At 40.7% G+C, this 20,641-nt stretch overlaps 1 protein-coding gene across 4 annotated transcripts in view; it reads right to left on the bottom strand.

Moving 5' to 3' along the window:
- Window positions 1-973: 973 nt before the first annotated feature.
- Window positions 974-20,641, bottom strand: part of LOC140453474 (synaptotagmin-like protein 1) — a 153,532-nt gene continuing 133,864 nt past the window's right edge. For all 4 annotated transcript variants that reach the window (XM_072548179.1, XM_072548182.1, XM_072548181.1 and 1 more), the window contains 5 exons: window positions 18,706-18,867; window positions 13,984-14,062; window positions 11,825-11,924; window positions 10,490-10,695; window positions 974-7,123 (listed from right to left, as the gene is read on the bottom strand). In XM_072548179.1, the coding sequence (XP_072404280.1) occupies window positions 6,966-7,123; window positions 10,490-10,695; window positions 11,825-11,924; window positions 13,984-14,062; window positions 18,706-18,867 (705 nt within the window). In that variant the 3' untranslated portion in view covers window positions 974-6,965. The remainder of the gene's footprint in view (window positions 7,124-10,489; window positions 10,696-11,824; window positions 11,925-13,983; window positions 14,063-18,705; window positions 18,868-20,641) is intronic.

Here is a 20,641-nt window from a genome sequence, read left to right as displayed (position 1 = left end):
TCGTTACAAGAGGGATTGAGTATAGAAGCAAATAGGTTCTTCTGCAGCTGTACAGGGGCCTGGTGAGACCACACCTGGAGTACTGTGTGCAGTTCTGGTCTCCAAATTTGAGGAAAGACATTCTGGCTATTGAGGGAGTGCAGCGTAGGTTCACGAGGTCAATTCCTGGAATGGCAGGATTACCTTACACTGAAAGACTGGAGCGACTGGGCTTGTATACCCTTGAGTTTAGAAGACTGAGAGGGGATCTGATTGAGACATATAAGATTATTAAAGGATTGGACACTTTGGAGGCAGGAAACATGTTTCCGCTGATGGGTGGGTGCCGAACCAGAGGACACAGCTTAAAAATACGGGGTAGACCATTTAGGACAGAGATGAGGAGAAACTTCTTCACGCAGAGAGTGGTGGCTGTGTGGAATGCTCTGCCCCAGAGGGCAGTGGAGGCCCAGTCTCTGAACTCGTTTAAGAAAGAGTTGGATTGAGCTCCCAAGGACAGTGGAATCAAGGGTTATGGAGATAAGGCAGGAACAGGATACTGATTAAGGATGATCAGCCATGATCATATTGAATGGTGGTGCAGGCTCGAAGGGCAGAATGGCCTACTCCTGCACCTATTGTCTATTGTCTACTTACCCTGGGCAAAGACTGGTGTCAATGGGGAGCAGCATATTTGTCTATTTCAACATTCAGTCAATAAACCTTTAACTGTGATACTTTCAATCAATGAAATATGCATAAGGTTCAATATAACCAAGAATGAATTAAAATCATTGTGCAACTATTAGCTGTACGTGGCCTCTACAGCTTCACTGATACATTATGATAACTGACAGTAAAAGGTGCCTAATTGAATGTTTCAATTGAATTGACCTTGAGCCAAAAGCCCACATGATAGTTGGACTTACCATAAAATTGCTGATGAATAGAAGGAAAAATTTTTATACGAGACACAAGTAACTTCACTCAGTATTTCCTTTATTTCATTCAAAAATACTTGTATAAAATACCAAACCAGAAAGTTAAAGTGTTTTAACAAATACTAAAATTATTAAGTATTGAGATAAATAGAGTCATAGAGATGTACAGCACGGAAACAGATCCTTTGGTCCAACTCATCTATGCCGACCCCCAGATATCCAAACCCAAGCTAGTCCCACTTGCCAGCACCTGGCCCATATCCCTCCAAATCCTTCCTAGTCATATACCCATCCAGATGCCTTTCACATGTTGCAACTGTACTAGCCTTTACCACTTCCTCTGGCAGTTCATTCCATACACTCACCACCCTCTGTGAAAATGTTGCCCCTTAGGTTCCTTTTATATCTTTCCCCTCTCACCCAAAATCTATGTCCTCTAGTTCAGGACTCCCCGACCCCAGGGAAAAGACTTTGTCTATTTACCCTATCCGTGCCCCTCATGATTTTATAAACATCTATAAGGTCACCCCTCAGCCTCCAGCACTCCAGGGAAAACAGCCCCAGCCTATTCACCCTCTCCTTATAGCTCAAATCCTTCAACCCTGGCAACATCCTTTTAAATCTTTTCTGAATCCTTTCAAGTTTCACAACATCTTTCCAATAGGAAGGAGACCAGAAGTGTACACAATACTCCAACAGTGGCCTAACCAATGGCCTGTACAGCCGCAACATGACTTCCCAACTCCTGTACTCAATACTCTGACCAATAAAGGAAAGCATACCTAACGCTTTCTTCACTATCCTCTCTACTTGCAACTCCACTTTCAAGGAGCTATGAAAATGCACTTCAAGTCTCTCCTGTTCACCAACACTCCCTAGGACCTTACCATTAAATGTATAATTCCTGCTAAGATTTGCTTTCCCATAATGCAACACCTCACATTTATCTAAATTAAACTCCATCTGCCACTCCTCAGTCCATTGGCCCATCTGATCAAGATCCTGTTGTAATCTTAAGTAACCTTCTTCGCTGTTCACTACACTTCCAATTTTGGTGTAATCTGCAAACTTACTAACTATACATCCTATGCTCACATCCAAATCATTTATATAAATGGTGAAACGTAGTGGACCAGCACCGATCCTTGTGGCACTCCATTGATCACAGGCCTCCAGTCTGAAAAACAACCCTCCATCACCACCCTCTGTCTTCTACCTTTAAGCCAGTTCTGTATCCAAATGGGTAGTTCTCCCTGTATTCCCTGAGATCTAACACTGCTAACCAGTCTCCCATGGGGAATCTCATCGAACGCCTTCCTGAAGTCCAAATAGATCACATCTATCACTCTGCCCTCTTCAATCCTTTTTGTTACTTCTTCAAAAAAACTCAATCAAGATCGTGAAACATGATTTCCCATGCACAAAACCATGTTGACTAACCCTAACCAGTCTTTGCCTTTTCAAATATATGTAAATCCTGTCCCTCACGATTCCCTCCAACAACTTGCCCACCACTGATGTCAAGCTCACTGGTCTATAGTTCCCTGGCTTGTACTTACCACCTTTCTTAAATAGTGGCACCACGTTAGTCAACCTTCAGTCTTCTGGCACCTCACCTGTGGCTATCGATAATAAAATATCTCAGCAAGGGGCCCAACAATCACCTCCCTAGCTTCCCTACCCCTGATCAGGTCCTGGGGATTTATCCATCTTTATGCATTTGCTAGGGATAAAGAAATTGTGGTGTGTGGGAGATTTTGAGGAAGGGAGAGTAGGTTTCCAAGTCTCTCTAGCCTGAAAATGGGGTCACTGGCCATTGGGTTGGACACGGGGCTGAAGTGAGAACTTGAAAGCTTCCTATTTTCTTCAGAGAAATAATGGAAATGAAGTCCATTCCATCTTATAAAATCCCATAAAAATACAAGTAAGCCACTTGGAGAAGGTCTGTGGTTCTACAAAATCTCAAACATCTCAAACAAAAACAACAAGGCACAGAAATGTGTTTTGCAGTTGTGTGATAGGAGTATGTACAATATAACAACTCCCATTTGTATTCAGTTGTTAATGTAGTGAAATGTCCAAGATGCTTCACATTAGGTTCAATCAGACATAAATTAACATTGAGCCAAAGGAAGAGATACTTCGCATAAGATCCCAGTCAAAGAGCTATTTCGTAGCAACTTAGAAGAAAAGATTCAGTGCTGGAATTTTAGAGTTTAGGACCAGAAAGATTGAAGATAGGGCTGCCAGGTATACTTGAATGACAGAATTGGAAGGATGTAGATTTCTTGGATAGTTTGAAAGCATATATTATAAATAAGAGGTCAAAGGTGATGTTAACCTAGGAGAAGCTTTGAGGTTGTGTTTGTCCTATGGACACCAATTTTAATTAAATCACTTCCAAGATCTCCTTAGAATCAACCAATTTCACACATTGCGCTCGTTTGAAACTGTGGGTTTCCCTGTCTTAATTGGATGCATTCAGGAAACAAAAGGGCTTCATAGAAATGATTATATTCTCTGGAAAAAAGATTCTCTCTTTTTTAAACATTTTAAGTGTGAAGATAATTGATTAATAAATGCAGGACAGATCACTGCTCATATACCAATCAAAACGAAAGGAATAATTACCAGCATGCTTCCTTTGGGGAGTGCTGAGGAGGAAATAGTGAGAAAGAGAATAATTCTGCCTCATATCAAAAGTTTAAAAATGTGAAAGCTTGTCCAAAGACCCACGAAAGAAGTTAATATGCAAAACTAAAACATATAGGATTGGGGATATTATACTGGCATGAATTAAAAACTGGTTCGCAAACAAGATTAAAAACAGAGCAGGAATAAATGGGTCTTTTTCAAAGTGGAAGGTGCTGACTAACAGGGTAATGCAGGCAGTGCTTGGGCCCTTGCTATTCGCAATATATGAGTAATTTGGATGTGGGAATCAAATGTAATATCTTCACATTTGCTGATGACAAAGCTAGATACCATTGTGAGTGATGAGGTGGTGGTAAAAAGACTGCAGGATAACTTAGACAAATTATTGGGCAAATACATGGTAGATGCTATATGTCATGGATAAATGTGAAATTATCGTCTTTGGAAGAAAAGCAGAATGGCATTATTGTCACTATTTTGATCATAGTGATAATAATTGTTGATTGTGAATTATTGAAATGGTGATAATTAGGAAAATGCTGTTTAGCAAAGGGTCCTGGTACACTCATCAATGAAAGCAAACCTGCAAGTTCAGCAAGCAGTTAGGAAATCAAATGGAATATTGGCTTTCTTTGCAAATGTTTTTGAGTACAGGAGCAACAATGTCTTGCTGTAGCTGTACAGGGCCTCGGTGAGGCCACACCTAGAGTATTGTATTCAGTTTTCATGGAATGATAGAATCCCTATCATGAAGAAGCAGACCATTCTGTCCATTGAGTTCACAGTGGCCCTCTTAAGAGTGTCCCACCCAGATCCTTACACCTCCCCCGCCACCCTATCCCTGTAATCCTGCATCTACCATGGCTAAACCACCTCGCCTGCACATCCCTAGACACTATGGGAAATTTAGCATGGCTAATCCACCTAACCTGCACATCTTTGACCTGTGGGACAAAACCACAGCATGCAGAGGAAACTCACACAGACATGGGAAGAATGTGCAAACTCCACACAGGCAGTCACCCAAGGCCAGAATTGAACCTGGTTCCCTGGCGCAGTAAGGCAGCAGTGCTAACCATGGCAGGATTGTTTTTAAGAGATTGTGTTGAGTATTCTCCTTACTGAAAGGAAAATTATTGGAGAAGATTCTTAGGTATAGGATTTACTCACATTTATAAAATATACTTAGTGATGGGTAGCTTGGCTTTGTGAAGGGAAGGTCATGTCTCACAACTTGAGTTTTTGAGCAAGTGACAAATAATGGAGGAGAGCAGGACAGCAGATGTTGTCAATATGGACTTCATGAAGGCCTTTGACAAGGTCCCTCATGGCAAGCTGATACACAAGATGAAGTCACATGGGATCTGCAATGAGCTGGTAAGATGGATACAGAAGTGGCTTCATCACAGAAGATAGAAAGTAGTGGTGGAGGTGTGTTTTTCAGACTGGAGATCTGTGACCAGTGGTGTTCCTCAACAATTAATGCTAAGACCCCTCTCGTTTACAATATAAATGATTTGGAGGAGAATGCCGGTGGCCTGATTAAACCTGTAAGTTTGAGGATAACACAAAGATTGGGGAGATAGCAAGGTAGATTGCCAGAAGATACAGCAGCATATAGATAGGCTGGAGACTTGGGCGGAAAATTGGCAGATGAGTTTAATCTGGAAAAGTTCAAAGTGATGCATTCTGGCAGATCTAAGGCAGGATAAAATTATACAGTAAATGGCACAAACTTCAGTTGCATCAACACGTAGAGAGATCCAGGTGAACAGGTCCAGAGTTCTCTAGAAATGACAACACAAGTGGATAAAGTGGTCCAGAAGACGTATATTATGCTTGCCTTCATTGGTCAGGGCAGAGAGTATAAAAACTGGCAAGTCATGTTGCAACTATATTGACATTAGTTTGGCCACATTTATATTATTGTGTACAGCTCTGGTACCACACTACCAGAAGGATCCAGTGGCTTTGGAGAGGGTACAGAAATAGTTTACAAAGATGTTGCATGGGTTGAAGGGTATTACCGATGAGGAAAAACTGGACAAACTTGATTTGTTTTCACTTGAATGTTGAAGGATGAGGGGCAACCTGATAGAAAATTACAAAATTATGAGAGGCACTGATAAATGAATAATCAGAGTCTTTTTCTCAGTGTAGAAATGTCAGTTACTAGAACACAGGTGGATTGGCTATGTCCATAGTGTCCAGGGGTGTACAGGCTTGGTGGATTAGCCATGGAAAATGCAAGGTTACAGGGATAGGGTGGGGGACGGGCAAGGACTGGAAGAGATGCTCTTCGGAGGGTCATTGTTGACTCTATGGGCCAAATGGTCTGCTTCCATACTGTAGACATACTATGATTCTATGACAGATTTAAGGTAAAAGGGGGTAAGTTTAAAAGAGATGTGAGTTTTTTTTTTACACAGAGGGTGGTAGGTGCTGGAAATGCAGTGCCAGAGGAGATAGCAGAGGCCACACATTTGCATTATTTAAGAGGCACCTGGACAGATTTAGGAATAGCAGGGAATAGAGGGATACACAGAGATCATAAGAGATAAAAGGTTTTCAATTTGGAAACACATTTTGATGATGCAGTCTTGGTGGCCCAAAAGATCAGTTCCTATGCTGTACAGTTCTTTGTTACATTTACTCAAGCTTAAAAGAATGAGAGGGGATCTCCCTGAAATGTAAAAGTCGTAACATGTCCAGACATACTGGATGCAGAGATGATGTTTTCCCCGATGGAAGTACAGATCAAGGGTATCATTGTATCAGGATACAGAGTAGATCATTTAGGATTGACTTGAAGAGAAATTTCTCCACTCAGATGCCCTTTGGAATTCTCTATAAGGCTATTGAGGCCAAATCACTGAATATATCAAAGAAAGAGTTAGATTTCTAGGCACAAAGTGGTATGGGGAGAAAGCAAGAGTAAGATGTTGAGATAGAGGATCAGACATAATCATATTGAATAGCAAAACAGTCTTGATGGGCTGAAGGCATACTTCTACACCTATTTTCTATGTTATATGTTTATTACATGTTTGATGGAAGCAAGATTGGCAAAGCCTGCAGGGCCCTGTTCTCTAATCTCAGCTCTACCATTATGCTCTGACTCATCCAAGCCCCTTCAGAAAAATCCAATAATATAGAGATACCAGCAGGTTATCTGATGGATACAGCTAACATTGCTACCATTTTGAATTTAATCTTGAAACTCCAGTATTTGTCACAGACCCCAATAGTCTGGGTCAAATTCTTAAGCTCAAAATTCCAATGCTCTTTAATCCACTTCCTAAATTTGTCTAAATAAATTTGATTCTGTACCTTAGACCCTGTGACCTATGCAGAGTATCATCAAGGGACAGGCAAGTTCATACAGACAAATCATTTTTCAGAATGTGACAATGCCATAGAATTCATGTTCGGTCTGAGTGATAATATGGACTCCATCCATTGTCCAGGTGCAGCAAGCATTCTTTGCCATGCAGAAATCTCTTCCTCATTTGCATCCATCCAGTCGGCAGGTTGGCCATAGCTGAGACCTATAATAGGGCAGAGATCATCGGTGAACAACGGGACTCTACATTAACTACAGACTGAATGTTAAGTGGAACCAATATGAAAAATATTACACAAAATCAGTAATGTTCCCTGCTCGTCAGCATTTGAAAAATAAATAATCTGTAGGTATCTTTAATGTGGAAAATGGAGAGGTACATTGTTATTTTACGGTCTTATTTAAGAATCGTGTCAAACATCTTACATACAATGAATGGCTTTTGACATATGTAGGTATTCATAGGTCAGGACCTATATGTAAAGATCTGTAATGTGCTGCGGAACCTATAGAACAGACTGACAGTGCTGGTGTTAAGAGCAGTGATTTTTCAGTGCAGTGCAATTCCGAGGCAGGAAAATTCATAGAGTACTAAAGGCTCTGACTTCAGCAACACGTTTGGAGTTAAGTTTATTTATAGCTTTTGACATTCGAATTGCAGTCATTGTTGGTGGTGAGTGGTTCCTGCTGCAGCATTTAAAGTGGCAGGTATTACTGCATTGATTGATTTATTGTTGTTGAAATTGTCGTGAGATCTATTGGTTTGACACATGGTCCTTCCTGCCCTATTTTAAGATTTTCGGCATTCCAGCACTGCCACAAGAGGAAGGTCACCTCTACGTGGAAAGATAGTGGATTTTGAGCAAAACCAAATCAGCACGAGTGGTGTTCAGGGCAGTGAGTGTGAATATTGAAATGACTCCACAATGGCCAGTATCCTGTCTTCAAATTACCTGCTATTTACACATGGAGAGTCCTTGACCACTGATCCAGCTCCTTCAGAGCCAGTTTTCAGAGTGAATAGGATGTCTGACACTTTTTTTTCCCTCTCTTTTCTTTACAATAAAGCTCAGTCTAAGATGTCTCCTGAAATAACTCAACAGGTATCCAGTTACCAAGTCACCCTTTATTTACAGGTGCAGAGTCCTGAATGTTGATCCAGCCCCATCAGAGCCAGCTCTCAGAGTGAGCAGAACCCCTGACACTTCTGCTTTTTTTTAAAACAAAACCCGGACACTCCCGTTTCTGACACTCCTGTTCTTATCTGTCAGACAGGGCTCCCTGATTGGACCAGAAGAACCGTTCCAGTCAAAGAACTCCATATTCTATGTGTCCACCTGGCTGGCCTTGTTACAATCACCACAAACATAATCATTCCCACAAAATCACTCAGTGCCAGAAAATGACTGGAAGTCATAAAGGGTCAGGAGAGTCAGTTACTTATAGAACATTTATCCCCTCCACACTTATCATCAAGCACATGAGTTTGTGCCACAGAAATTCAATTGAATTATTTCTATTTCCATGGATGGCATGGTCATTGATAGCTGTTACAAATCCAGTGACTCCCACAGTTATCTTGTCTATACATACTGACACTCTGCTTTCTATAAGACTCCATTCCATTCTTCCAGTTCTCAGTCTCTGTCACATCTGTTTTCTTGATGCCAACTTCTGCAGGAGATCCTCAAATGTCTAATTCTTGCTCAACTGAGAATTTCCCACATTGTGGTTATCAAGGGCCTCAGTTGTGTCCCACCCAATTTCTGTACATCTCCCCTCACTCCTTCCCTTTCCCCTCATAAAAATGATAAGAGTCCTTTCTTTCTATCCCAGCCTCTGCATCCAAAGGATGATAAGCCATCATTACTGCCATCTCTAATGAGATGCTACTACCAGACATGTATTTCCCCTTCCCTCCCATGTCAACATTCCAAAAGTACCATTCCTTGTGGGGAACCCTAGTCCACTCCTCATACTCTCACGGCACTTTACCATACAATCACATAAGGTGTAACACTTGCCTGTTTACCTTCTCCCTCCTTACTGTCCAAGGTCTCAGACACACCTTCCAGATGAAGCAACGATTTACTTGCACTTCATTCAATCAATCTGATCTACTGTTCTGCTGCTCAATGTGGTCTCCACCACACTGGGGAGACAAAACACAGTCCAGGTGACTCCTTTGCCGAACATCTAAACTCTCTCTGTAAAAATGATGCTGAGCTTCCAGTTGTGTGCAATTTCAACATATCACAGCATTCCCATGCCACGTTTCGAACTCAGGCCCACTACAGTGCAGCAAAGCTCAATGCAAGCTGGGAGGAACAATACCTCATCTTCTGCCTAGGAACCTTATAGCTTTCAAAATCCAACATTGAATTTAACAACTTCAGATTGTGAACACCCTGCTCCATGTCATTACCCACCCTCACACCCTTAAGATCCTGCTTTGAACGTATTGCACATATTAACCATTCACACTTCCTGTTAGTACCCTAACCAGCATTTATCTCAACCTCATCAGTTTAGCATCAGCAATATCTTTATTTGCCCCTGCTTTATTTCCCTTTACTCTCCCACTTGTCACCATCTCTGTATTCTATTTACTCCTTCCCCTACCCTACCCTAGCCCTTTATCAATATAAATACCACCCTTTCCCAGCTGCTTTCGGTTCTGAAGGACTAGACTTATAGCATTAACTTTGTTTCTCTTGCTGCAGATGCTGCTATACTTGCTGAGTTTCACCAGCACTTTGTCATTGTTTTGGACTGCAATTGTTCCTTGCACAATCACCAGAATCCTGGGGATTGTGGGGTGGGACAACTGAGAGTCTTGTGACGCAATGGTAGTTTGCCTGCCTCTGGACCAGAAGGCCAAGTTCATTTCCTACCAGCCTCAGAAGGTGCGTCATAACATGTAAAAAACAGATTGATTAGAAGTAATTTCTACTTGTCGTGGTAGCTACTGCAGTCCAACGATAGCATATCCTGTGGTAAATGGTTCATCTCCTGACTCACTGAATCTTCTCCACCATCTACAAGGCACAAATCAAGAATGTAATACAATACTCTCCCCTTGTCTAAACTGGTATAACTTCAAGAAGCTTGACAACACATGGAAAAATCAATTTATTTAATCAGCAGCTCATCCAACACTTTAAACACCTCAATTTTAAAAAAGTGCTCTGGAAATTAATCTGTAACATTCTTTGTATCTTGCTCTGTTCTCTTTTTTGAAAAAATCCATAAAACTTTCCTCTATGAAAATATTAGGACAAGTGGCTGTCATGTTGCTCACTGCTCTGCTTATGTAACACTATGGCTGACACCACTTTAAATAGAACATTCACTTATTTCAAATTCAAGACCACTCTTGAACATAAGTTGGAGTCTTGTGATCTATGTGGAATTCTAAGTACAATTTTGAGGTAAAAATAGTTGGAGACTGAGGAAACAACATTGCACATTATTAATTCAGCCTGTAAAACAGGGTAAGAGGTTCTTCCCAAACATACCAAAGGTAGTTTTAATTTTCATTACGCTTGACAAAGAGAACTGTCTCTGTTACCTGTTCCTAGACTTAGTCTCAATCCTCCCAGGAGCTGGTTGGAAAATGTATCATGGTCCCAGACAGTGATCTCAGCACACGTCTCCTTCATGTCGTCTGTTTGAAAGCCATCATATACCATTGTGTGGTTATAAACAGGATTCAAATTGTTCTTTATCACTCTGGTCTTTTGTCTGCTGGACTTGCTGACATCTGGGAGAATATAACTGATAACAAAATAATGGCACAGGAGTCAGTCACACAGCTTTCAAAAATGATTATTAGTAGTGCTCAGAGTGTCTTGGCACGTTGCATATTTCACATTAATTCAATCACAATGCATGTTGCCACAGCAGCAGAATTGCACTGCATTTCAGGGTTCCAACTCAGACGTAATGTATTTTGGAGTGCCACATGTTTATAGAGTATCAACATCTGCTGCATGCATGTATCTGTACTTCTGGGAACTGTAGCAGAATATTTGTCAGGATTCAGAGGAAGCCCAATGCCATTGGACAGTGGGTGAGTTGTAATCTCAGGGAACAGATTCCCACAGCCTGTTAATTACTCAGGTTGGGATATCAATGAAAGCAGAATTCAAAGGGCATACAAAGGTTTGAATTAAGCTCAGCCAAGAACAGATGCACCAGAATTTAAGTCCTTTCTTCAATTTTCTCTATTGCTTTATCAAGATAGCTACTAGATCCATAAATCATTGGTAATTCCAATGTGAAATTATGCCTATTTTATTGAATCCCCTATTATCAACATCATTGTGGTACCATTGACCAAGCTTGGCAGCAGGAACAAGCTAGAGGCTAGTAATCCTGAGGTGGAAAGCTCACCCTCTGACTCCCCAAAGCCTGTACACCATCCTCAAGGCACAAGTCAGGAGTGTGATGGAAAGCTTTCCACTTGCCTACATGGGGTAGTTTAAAAAAAAACTCAAGAAGCTCAATATCATCCAGGACAAAGCAGCTCACTTGATTGACACATCTATCAACCTAAAATTTCACTTCCATGGGTTCCATCACCACTGACACATAGTGGTAGCAATGCATATCATCTTCACCAATGATTCGATAACAGCGAAACTTACAATCTTTACCAAGTGGAAGAAGATAGCACAACATAGGAAAACTACCACCTGTAAATTCCCTCGGAGGCTCACACCATCCTGACATTTGACTGTTGCTGAGTCAAAACTTTGGAATTCCTTTCCAACACCAGAGTGGGTCGGCCTACACTATTTGGACTGCAGGAGTTCAAGAAAAGAATTATGATTGGGCAATAAATTCCAGATTTTCCAGCAACACAAAAGAAGAATAAACTCCACGAAATGAAAGACTACCGTACCATTTGACAAAAGAGTTGATGCCCTTCGATTCGATTGGGAGGAGATTCCGAGCTTCCTTGAGCCAGATGTGCAACTCTGCCGTGGGAGGCATTCCCTGACCTAAAACAGGATATTACAGCATCAGATAAAATTTTACTCCTATCCCACTCCCAACAACTCCTCTCTCTTCACCAAATATTCTGAGTGACAATTTCAATCCTTCTTGTCCCCAGTTCATGCAAAGAATAGTAACACAACCTGAATTACAAGAATCACTTAGGTTTATACAAATTACTTTGATATAGTAAAATATCCAAGGAGCAACTTAAAGAAGGTAAGGGGCAGAGAGATTTAGGGAGGACTTTCAAAACTTGGTAGTTGAAGGCATAACTGATAAAGGTGGCATGATTAAAAATCAGGGATGCTCAAGACCGATATTGCTGAGTTGTAGGGCTTGAGAAAAGGTGGAGAGAGGAAATAGAGGAATTTGAAAGAATGGACGAGTTTTAAGATTAAGACAGAAGTCAATGTGCATCAGAAGTGATGGATGAATAAAAGTTGAATGAATTACGGAAGTGGCAATAGTTTTAGATGAGCTCATGTTTATAGAGGATAGAATGAGGCATTGGAATATTCAAATCTTGAGGACATAAAGTTTAAGAAGGAAACAAATGGAATTGTGATGGACTGAATAGGGCCTTGGTAAGACCACACACCTGGAGTACTGTGTGCATATTTGGTCTCCTTACTGTGGAAGGATGTTCTGGCTATGGAGGGAAATGTGTCAAAGTTAACCAGACTGATTCCTGGGATGGCAGGCCTGACATGTGAAGACAGACTTGATTGGTTAAGTCTATATTCACTGGAGTTTAGAAGAATGAAATGGGGGTGGATCTTAGAAACCAATAAAATTTTAAACAGGATTAGACAGGGTAAATACAGCAGGATCTTCTCAATGACGAGGGAATCTAGAACAAGGGGTCACAGTCTAAGAATACGGGTAGGCCATTTCGGACTGAAATGAAGAGAAATTTCTTCACACAGAGGAAGTGATGATCCTGTGGAACTCCATGCTTCAGAAAGCAGTTGAGTCCAAAATGTATTTTCAAGAGGTTAGATATAGTTCTTAGGGCTAAAGGGACAAAAGATACAGGGACAAAATGGAAACAGGAAATGGAGTTGAATGATCAGCCATAATCATATTGAATGCTTGTGCAGGCTTGAGAGGTTAAATGGCCCACTCTTGCCATTACTTTAACCATGTAGTCAGCAGCTCATCTTGGCATTAAAGATACCAAATTGTGAACAGCCTGGTTAAGCTTCAAACAGTTGCCATGGGGAAGGATATATTCAGCATCCAGGGAAATAAGTTCATCATGGGGACCAAAGAAGGTGATCTGGTCTTCCCAGCATTGATATCAGCAACTTCAATAGGAATAATACAAAAGCAGATTTTTTTTTAATTTGAACAGAAATTAGTAAAATAATGATATCCAGAAGGGATCTGGGTTTCCTTATCCAGGAAGCATAGAAAATTAACATGCTGGTATAGTAAGGAATTAGGAAAGCAGTACGATGGCTTAGCGATTAGACCGGGACCCCGGTTCAATTATGGCTTCAGGTGACTGTCTGTGTTGTGTTGATGTAAGGTTTTGATGAGAACAGAACAAATGGATAATCCTTAAAAGAATAGGTTGAATAGAATATGTTTCCTGAAGTTTAGAAGAATAAAAAGTACTCTCACTGAAATTTATAAAATTCTGGAGGGGTTGACAAGCTAGTTATTGGAAAGCTGTTTCTCCTTCGTTGAGAATCAAGAATTGGGGTGAGAGGAATGGGTAGACGCTGATTCAAGATATGAAATGGCCATTTAGGACCAAGGTGTAGAAAAAATATCTTCACTTAGTCATTTCTGATCCTTTGGAATTCTCCCAAAGGTTTGTGCTTGTCAATGAACATGGTCAAGACTGAGATTAACATATTTTTGGATACTGAGGAAATCTGGGATCTGGGGCTGCAGATTAGTAATGAAGTTAAGGTAGAAGATCAACCATGATATTATTTAATGCAAAAGAATATCCAAGTAGTATTTTGGCCTATTTCTGATCCCATTTCTTTTGTTCTGATTTTAACTTCAACTTGTAACTGTAATTGTTACTGACATCATGGTTTAACGTACCGTGTGCACCCGCTGGAAGGAATTTCAATGATAAGGACAGTTGACCTCTGCTGTGGATCATATTTGTTGGAGCTGCAATCTGCACAAGAGGAAATTCCATACTTTACTTCCATATCCTTTGGTACTTATTCCTCACATGCACTATGGAAAAGGTTGATGTAGTTCAGCCTCAGACAGTAATCAGAGTTGGTATCTTGAGATCTGCAATGGGTGGATGGATTTGCAGTTTGAGAGGGGCCAGTAGCCATGATGTGGTAGGAGCCAAGAACTCAATAGGGTTTCGCTGTTGGTTATTTCATGAGCTAAGCTAAGCTGAGCTGTCACCTGTTTGATTCCTTACCAGGTCATTGCAAATTTGTGGTCAGTAGAAGGGTAATGGGAAATTTGATGAAGCAAAAAACTTTCTACAAAAATCTGTGGAAAGAAAAATCAGAACAATTCCTACTCATTTACTTATTTTTTAAAAATCTAACTGTAGGTTGTCTGTCAACAATTTATTCACACGAACAATGAATGGATTGGAATGTAAAACCACAGGAATCAAACAAAAAGTCTTTGGCCTAATTGTACATGGTTCCAACTTAACTAAATCAAAACCCGTCCACTTATGCAGAATTCAAATTGGGCTTACTTACCTCTGTTTCACTAGCCACAGATGCTGCACAGTTTGTAAATCTTACCAGAAAAATGAATAGGATATTTAAATATGAAGGGTTGTACCTTACCAGCTCTCAAATTGCAGAAAAGAAGGGGCAAGAAAATAGACTGAAGCTACACTGTACTCACCACTGGGAAAATTTCGACCGGGAGGAGAGTTGCAAGGCATCTAGGTTGCATGCATCACCGAGGCAGGCAGCCAAAATACATAACTTGCAGGCCACTTTAGGGGAATTTGACAATTTTCTGATGGTGGAGTGCCCTGCTGATACATTGGAAAGCCACCAGTTTCACAGAGAAAGTCTTTCTGCAAAAGACCTGACAGTCTTTGGAGAGAGAAGATCCACAGCCCAAAAAAAATCCTTGGGTCTGAAAGGCAGCCCCTGTGGCCAAAGTGATCACTATGCTTACTGAACAGAGTCAAAGCCAAACAACCTATAAAACTTGAATTTACAGTAAGAGTAAAAAGATAAAACTAAAGGCTTTATATCAAATGCACATAACATTTGAAATAAAACAAATGATCAGAAATCGCAAAATAAATGAAAATGTATAGTCCAATAGCCATTACAGAGATATGGCTGCAGGATGACATGGATTGGGATCGAAATCCTGAAGGGCACAGGATATAGAGAAATTAGAAAAGTAGGAAAAGGTGGAGGTATGTCTCTAATAATTAATTATAGTATTTGCAGTATTATTGAGAGTATATGATAGTATTATGGAGGGGGATAGTCTTTGTTCAGGAAACCAAGACATAAAAACAGTTTGTGTAGAGAGGAGAAATTAGAAAGACAAGAAGTCACTTGCGGGCACTGTAGCAATATTGGAACAGCTAGTCTAAGGGCACAATTCATTTTGAACATGTCTTCCGATGTTGGTGGGATGTTATTCAGGCTCAAAGTCTTTGCAGTGTTCAATGTCTTCAGTCATCCTTTGATATCATGTGGAGTGAATGAAATGACACCCTGGGACCTCATGAATCGGCTGAACTGAACCATTCATTTGCAATGGCAGGAGTTTCTATGGGTAATTTGGGAGGCACAGCAGAAATTCATCCCAAGTAAGAGTAAAAGATTCTAAGGGGAGGACGAGGTAACTATGGAAGACAAGAGAAGACACGGACAGCATAAAAAAAATGAAAGCATACAATGTGGTGAAGATTAGTGGGAAGTCAGAGAATTGGGAAGCCTTTAAAAACCAGCAGAGGTCAACTAAAACAGCAACACGAGGGGAGAAGATAAACTATGATGGTAAGCTAGCTAGTTGTATTAAAAGAAGATTGCAAGAGCTTTTTAGATATATAAAAAAGGTGAGAGAGAAATAAGTTAGACCACTGAAAAGGAGGGTTGAGAAGTAGTAAAAGAGAACAAATGCTGGTTAAAATGAATAGATAATTTGTATCAGTCTTCACGTAGGAAGGCAAAGGTAGCATCTAGAACTTCAAGAGAGTCAGGGGACAGTGTTAATGAAATGTAATGACCGTCACTAAGGAGAAGGTGCTGGGGAAGTTGAAAAGTCTGAAGGTTGATCAATCACACAGACAGAATGGACTAGATTCCAGGGTTCTGAAGGAGATAGTTGAGGAGATTGTGGAGGCATTGGTCATGCTTCTTCAGGACTCCATGGAATCAGGGAGGATCCCAAAATACTGGAAAGTAGCTAAGGTAACACTCCTATTTAAGAAGGGAGGGAGGGAGGCAAAAGGTGGGAAATTACTGGATAGTCTCAATTAAAAGTTGATCTTGTGTAAAAGTTGACCCCTGTTTTTGACCAAAAGTTCTGGATTTTTCTACATTTCATGTAAAAGTCAACCCCAGTTATACATAACAGACCAACATTTGAGAGTCGAGGTATTATCCTGTTCAAAAATGTTATGATGAGGAATTTGTTTTGTGCTATTATGATTTGAAGCACAATTCACACCAATTTGGCATGAAAGAGTCAGGTGACAACTAACCTTGTAGAATACAGTCATATACTGAGTTGAGGTTTTGAAATTTCATTGCGTGTCTTTCATACAGAAATAGATAGGTTCTTGATTTTTAATGGGATCAAGGTTTAAGGGGAAAAAGCAAGAGAATGGGGTTGAGAAACATATCAGCCATGATAGAACAGTAGAATAGACAGGCAAGAAGCTAGAAGAACACAGCAAGCCAGGTAGCATCAGGGGGTAAGAAGTTGACGTTTTGGGTGTCCCCCTTCTCCAGGACTGGGGAGCTGCAGATAAAGGGGGTGGCAGGGATAGTGTGATGAAGTGGGGATAGGTGAAGACAGGTAGAGGGTATAACCTGGTTTGTCAATGGGAGGAATGAATCCAGTCGCTGACAGGGAGCAGTGGAAGGGATGGGGAGTGAGGTTGAGTCCTCCAGGCTGAAGCCTTCCCAAGCAGAAGATGAGGTGCTATTCCTCCAATTTGGGGGAATTAAAACGGGTGGTGACTGGGACAACTGGAAGGTCTGGTCAGCCTCGCAGGCCCGGATGCAATGCTCGGTGAGCAGTTCCCTAAATTTACGTTCGGTCTCCCCAATATAGAGAATACCACATCTGGAGCACCTGATGCAGTAAACACAGTTGGAAGAGAGGCAGGTGAGCCTCTGTCTCACCTGGAAGGACTATTTGTAGCCCTGGATGGAGGTGAGGGGTGGTGGTGTCCTGGCAGGTTTTGCATCTTTTCCAGTTGCAGGGGAAGGTATCTGGGAAATTTTGTGGGGGGGGGGGGGGGGGGGGGGGGGGGGGGGAGTTGGTGGCAGAGGGGAGCAGTGGACAAACCCAGGGCGGTCAAAGGGAATGGTCCTTGCGGAAGGCAGAAAGGGGTGGGGAGAGGAAGATGTTCTTGGTGTTTGGGTCTAGTTGGAGTTAGCAGAAGTGTTTAAGGATGATGCATTGGATGCGGAGACAGGTGGGGTGGTAGGTGAGGATGGGGGGGGATCTCTGTCATTATTGCGTGGGGGGCGGGGGTTAGAGCAGTTGAACAGGGAATGTTGATGGTGTGGAGGAAGGCTGTCTGGAGGACAGAGAGAGGAAAAGCACATTGATCAAAATAGGTAGATATGTGGAATGCTTGCAAGTGGAATGTCTCCTTGTCCGAACATATGAATCTTCTGCGGCTTCACAAAGGCTGCCTTACTGATCTTTGAGGGACCCTATTCTCTCGCTAGTTACCTTTTTGTCCTTAATGTATTTTTATAAACCCTTTGCATTCTCCTTAACCCTATTTGCCAAAGCTATCTCATGTCCCTTTTTTTCCCTCCTGATTTCTCTCTTAAGTATACTCCTAATGTCTTTATACTCTAAGGATTCACTTGATCTATCCTGTCTATACCTGACAAAAGCTTCCTTCTTTTTCTTAACCAAACCCTCAATTTCTTTAGTCATCCAGCATTCCCTATACCTACCAGCCTTCCCTTTCACCCTGACAGGAATATACTTTCTCTGGATTCTCGTTATCTTATTTCTGAAGGCTTCCCATTTTCCGGCCCTTCCTTTACCTGTGAACATTTTCTTTCAATATTATGTAATTTTGTGAATTCATACTGAGAGATTGAACAATGAAGCAGCAAGTACATTGGAATGTCATTGTCTTCCTCATTCCCCATTCTCCACTCTACCCAGTGTGACATATTCAGAGTAGAAACACAGGAAATTGGGTACGGGTAATCAAGATGGAGGGTCGTTCACCATTACAGGAAAATCAGAGGTCATTTTGAAATAGTGAGCTAACTTTACTAATATAACTGAAGAATATGACAAGTCATAAATGAGTATAAATCAAGTATCAAGTTATTTTTCCATATTTTCAATTAATTCCATTCACTTTGTACACTTTAATCAACTGTGTAATATGTCACCATGGAATATAAACATTTATTGTTATTCAACATATGGTCTCAGCATCAGTCACTGCCAGAATATTATACTTCATTCCTGCTCTTTTTGAAGGAACCGCTTTTATTGCAATCAATGGCTGTTTTCCAATCCTTTAAATGTAAAAATTGCTGCATAAATATGTAACGGTACAGTATTCATTTAGTGAGTATGTGCAGGATAGTTACAATATCTTACACGTGGCTGCAGGATGTAGGATGTCGGTTTGATATTGCTCCAATCCCATGATTCCAATTGGATCTCCACCTCTCCCAGGAAGAGATTGCGGCCAAAGTGATCACTGTGCCACACGGACAGGTTCAGAGTTCGACTCTGCAGTTCAACTTTTTCCATTTTGTACTTTAGCAGAAAAAAGAATAACTTATGAGGAGAGGGTGAGTGAAGGTACTGTCCCAATAATATACACAGAACAAGTCTTAGCAAATAACTGCAATACAGTCAGAATGGAGTGATGAATTTCGAACTAGTGTTGTGCCAAAGAACGAAATGCCACTGTGTGTATAGTTACAGGAGCTTCTACCATGACCCTGGATCTGTCATGGTTTATGTTCACGTATTGGTGGTAAGATATGTTTGATGTGTAACTGTCAAAGGATAAATGGAAAAGATTTGTGTGTGTTATGATATTATGGCATATGTAGGTGTGTGTCAAAGAATATATATTGTGTCACATACCTGGAGTATTTATAATATATTGTGAGGCATAGGCTTATATTTACATATTGGGGTATATGTATCAAGGTGGCTCAGTGTAATCACCATGTAAACGAACAGAGCTTAAAAATCCTGAAGAAGGGCTTATGCCCAAAACATCGATTCTCCTGTTCCTTTGATGCTGCCTGACCTGCTGTGTTCTTCCAGCAACACATTTTTAAGCTCTGATCTCCAGCATCTGCAGTCCTCACTTTCTCCATGTAAACAAACAGGTCAGTCTCATATGTGGCAGTGTACTTATTTGATGTACACACTAACAATGATAATTTGGATTTATACAGTCCCCTTAACATAAACAAAATGAAAAAGTGTACTGAAAAAGGAAGCATTGTAAAACAATAGGTAACAAAAGCAAAGAGATTGTATTGTGCTGAAAAGTTAGGCATGTTGCCAAAGTGTTTCAACTTGTACTTTGACAGATGCAAGAATGTAAAATTGCAAAATAATCATAATTTTTACTGTGGGTGAAAAGGAGTGCAGATTAGTTGGCAAACTTGTATTATTGGCTTGTTTTTGTCGCTTCCTGATTCCCTCTGGCTACCATTACCTAAAAGGTTGCCCTCCAATGCTGCCGAATCCTTTTGCTTTGTAAGTCTACATTTCCCCTCACCAGAACTCCACCCCACATCTGAAATAAGTAATTTAAAGCCTTTTCCACAATGGTATAAAGAAAGAGATGAATAGACATTATCTTATAGTCATTCCAGAGACATGGTTACAAGGGGATCAGACTGGGAACTAAATATTCAGGGATATGTCACTTTTCAAAAGGACAAGCAAAAAGGAAAGGGTAGTGGGTAGGGTAGAACCTTGATTAGTAATGGATTGAATAGTTATAATCGTAGGAAATAATCTTGGATCAAAGATGTAGAATCCATTTCAGCGAAGGCAATAAATTACAAGGAGAAGTATACACAGATGAAGTAGTCCATAGGCCCTCTAACAGTAGCTATTCAGTGGGACTGAATATAAATCAGAAGATAATGAGGCCATGTAACAAAAGACAGTACATTGATCTTGGGTGACTTCAATCTTCATGTAGATTGAGAAAATTAGCAAAGGTAGCTTAAAGGAAGATTTAATAGTATACCCGGAATTCAGGATAGTTTTCGTGAACAACACAATCAGGGATGAGGTTATTTTCAATCTGGCAATATATAATGAAGCAAATTTAATAAATGATTTCAGAAGAAAAAATACCCTAGGTAACAGTGACTGTAATATTCATAACCAATTTAGATTCAGACAGAGAAAGACAGACAGAGAAAGACAGACAGACAGAAAAAGACAGACAGCCAGAGAAACTTGGGTCAGAAACAAATGTGTTGAACTTTAATAAGGATAAATTAGAAATGAATGAAGGCAGAGTTGGCTAAAGTGGACTAGGAAAAGGGTTTAG

This window comes from Chiloscyllium punctatum, chromosome 27, assembly GCF_047496795.1.
Source record: "Chiloscyllium punctatum isolate Juve2018m chromosome 27, sChiPun1.3, whole genome shotgun sequence".
In the NCBI taxonomy this organism is placed as follows: Eukaryota; Metazoa; Chordata; class Chondrichthyes; order Orectolobiformes; family Hemiscylliidae; genus Chiloscyllium; species Chiloscyllium punctatum.
Note: the sequence above shows the minus strand (reverse complement) of the source record. Positions and strands in the feature narration are given on the sequence as shown.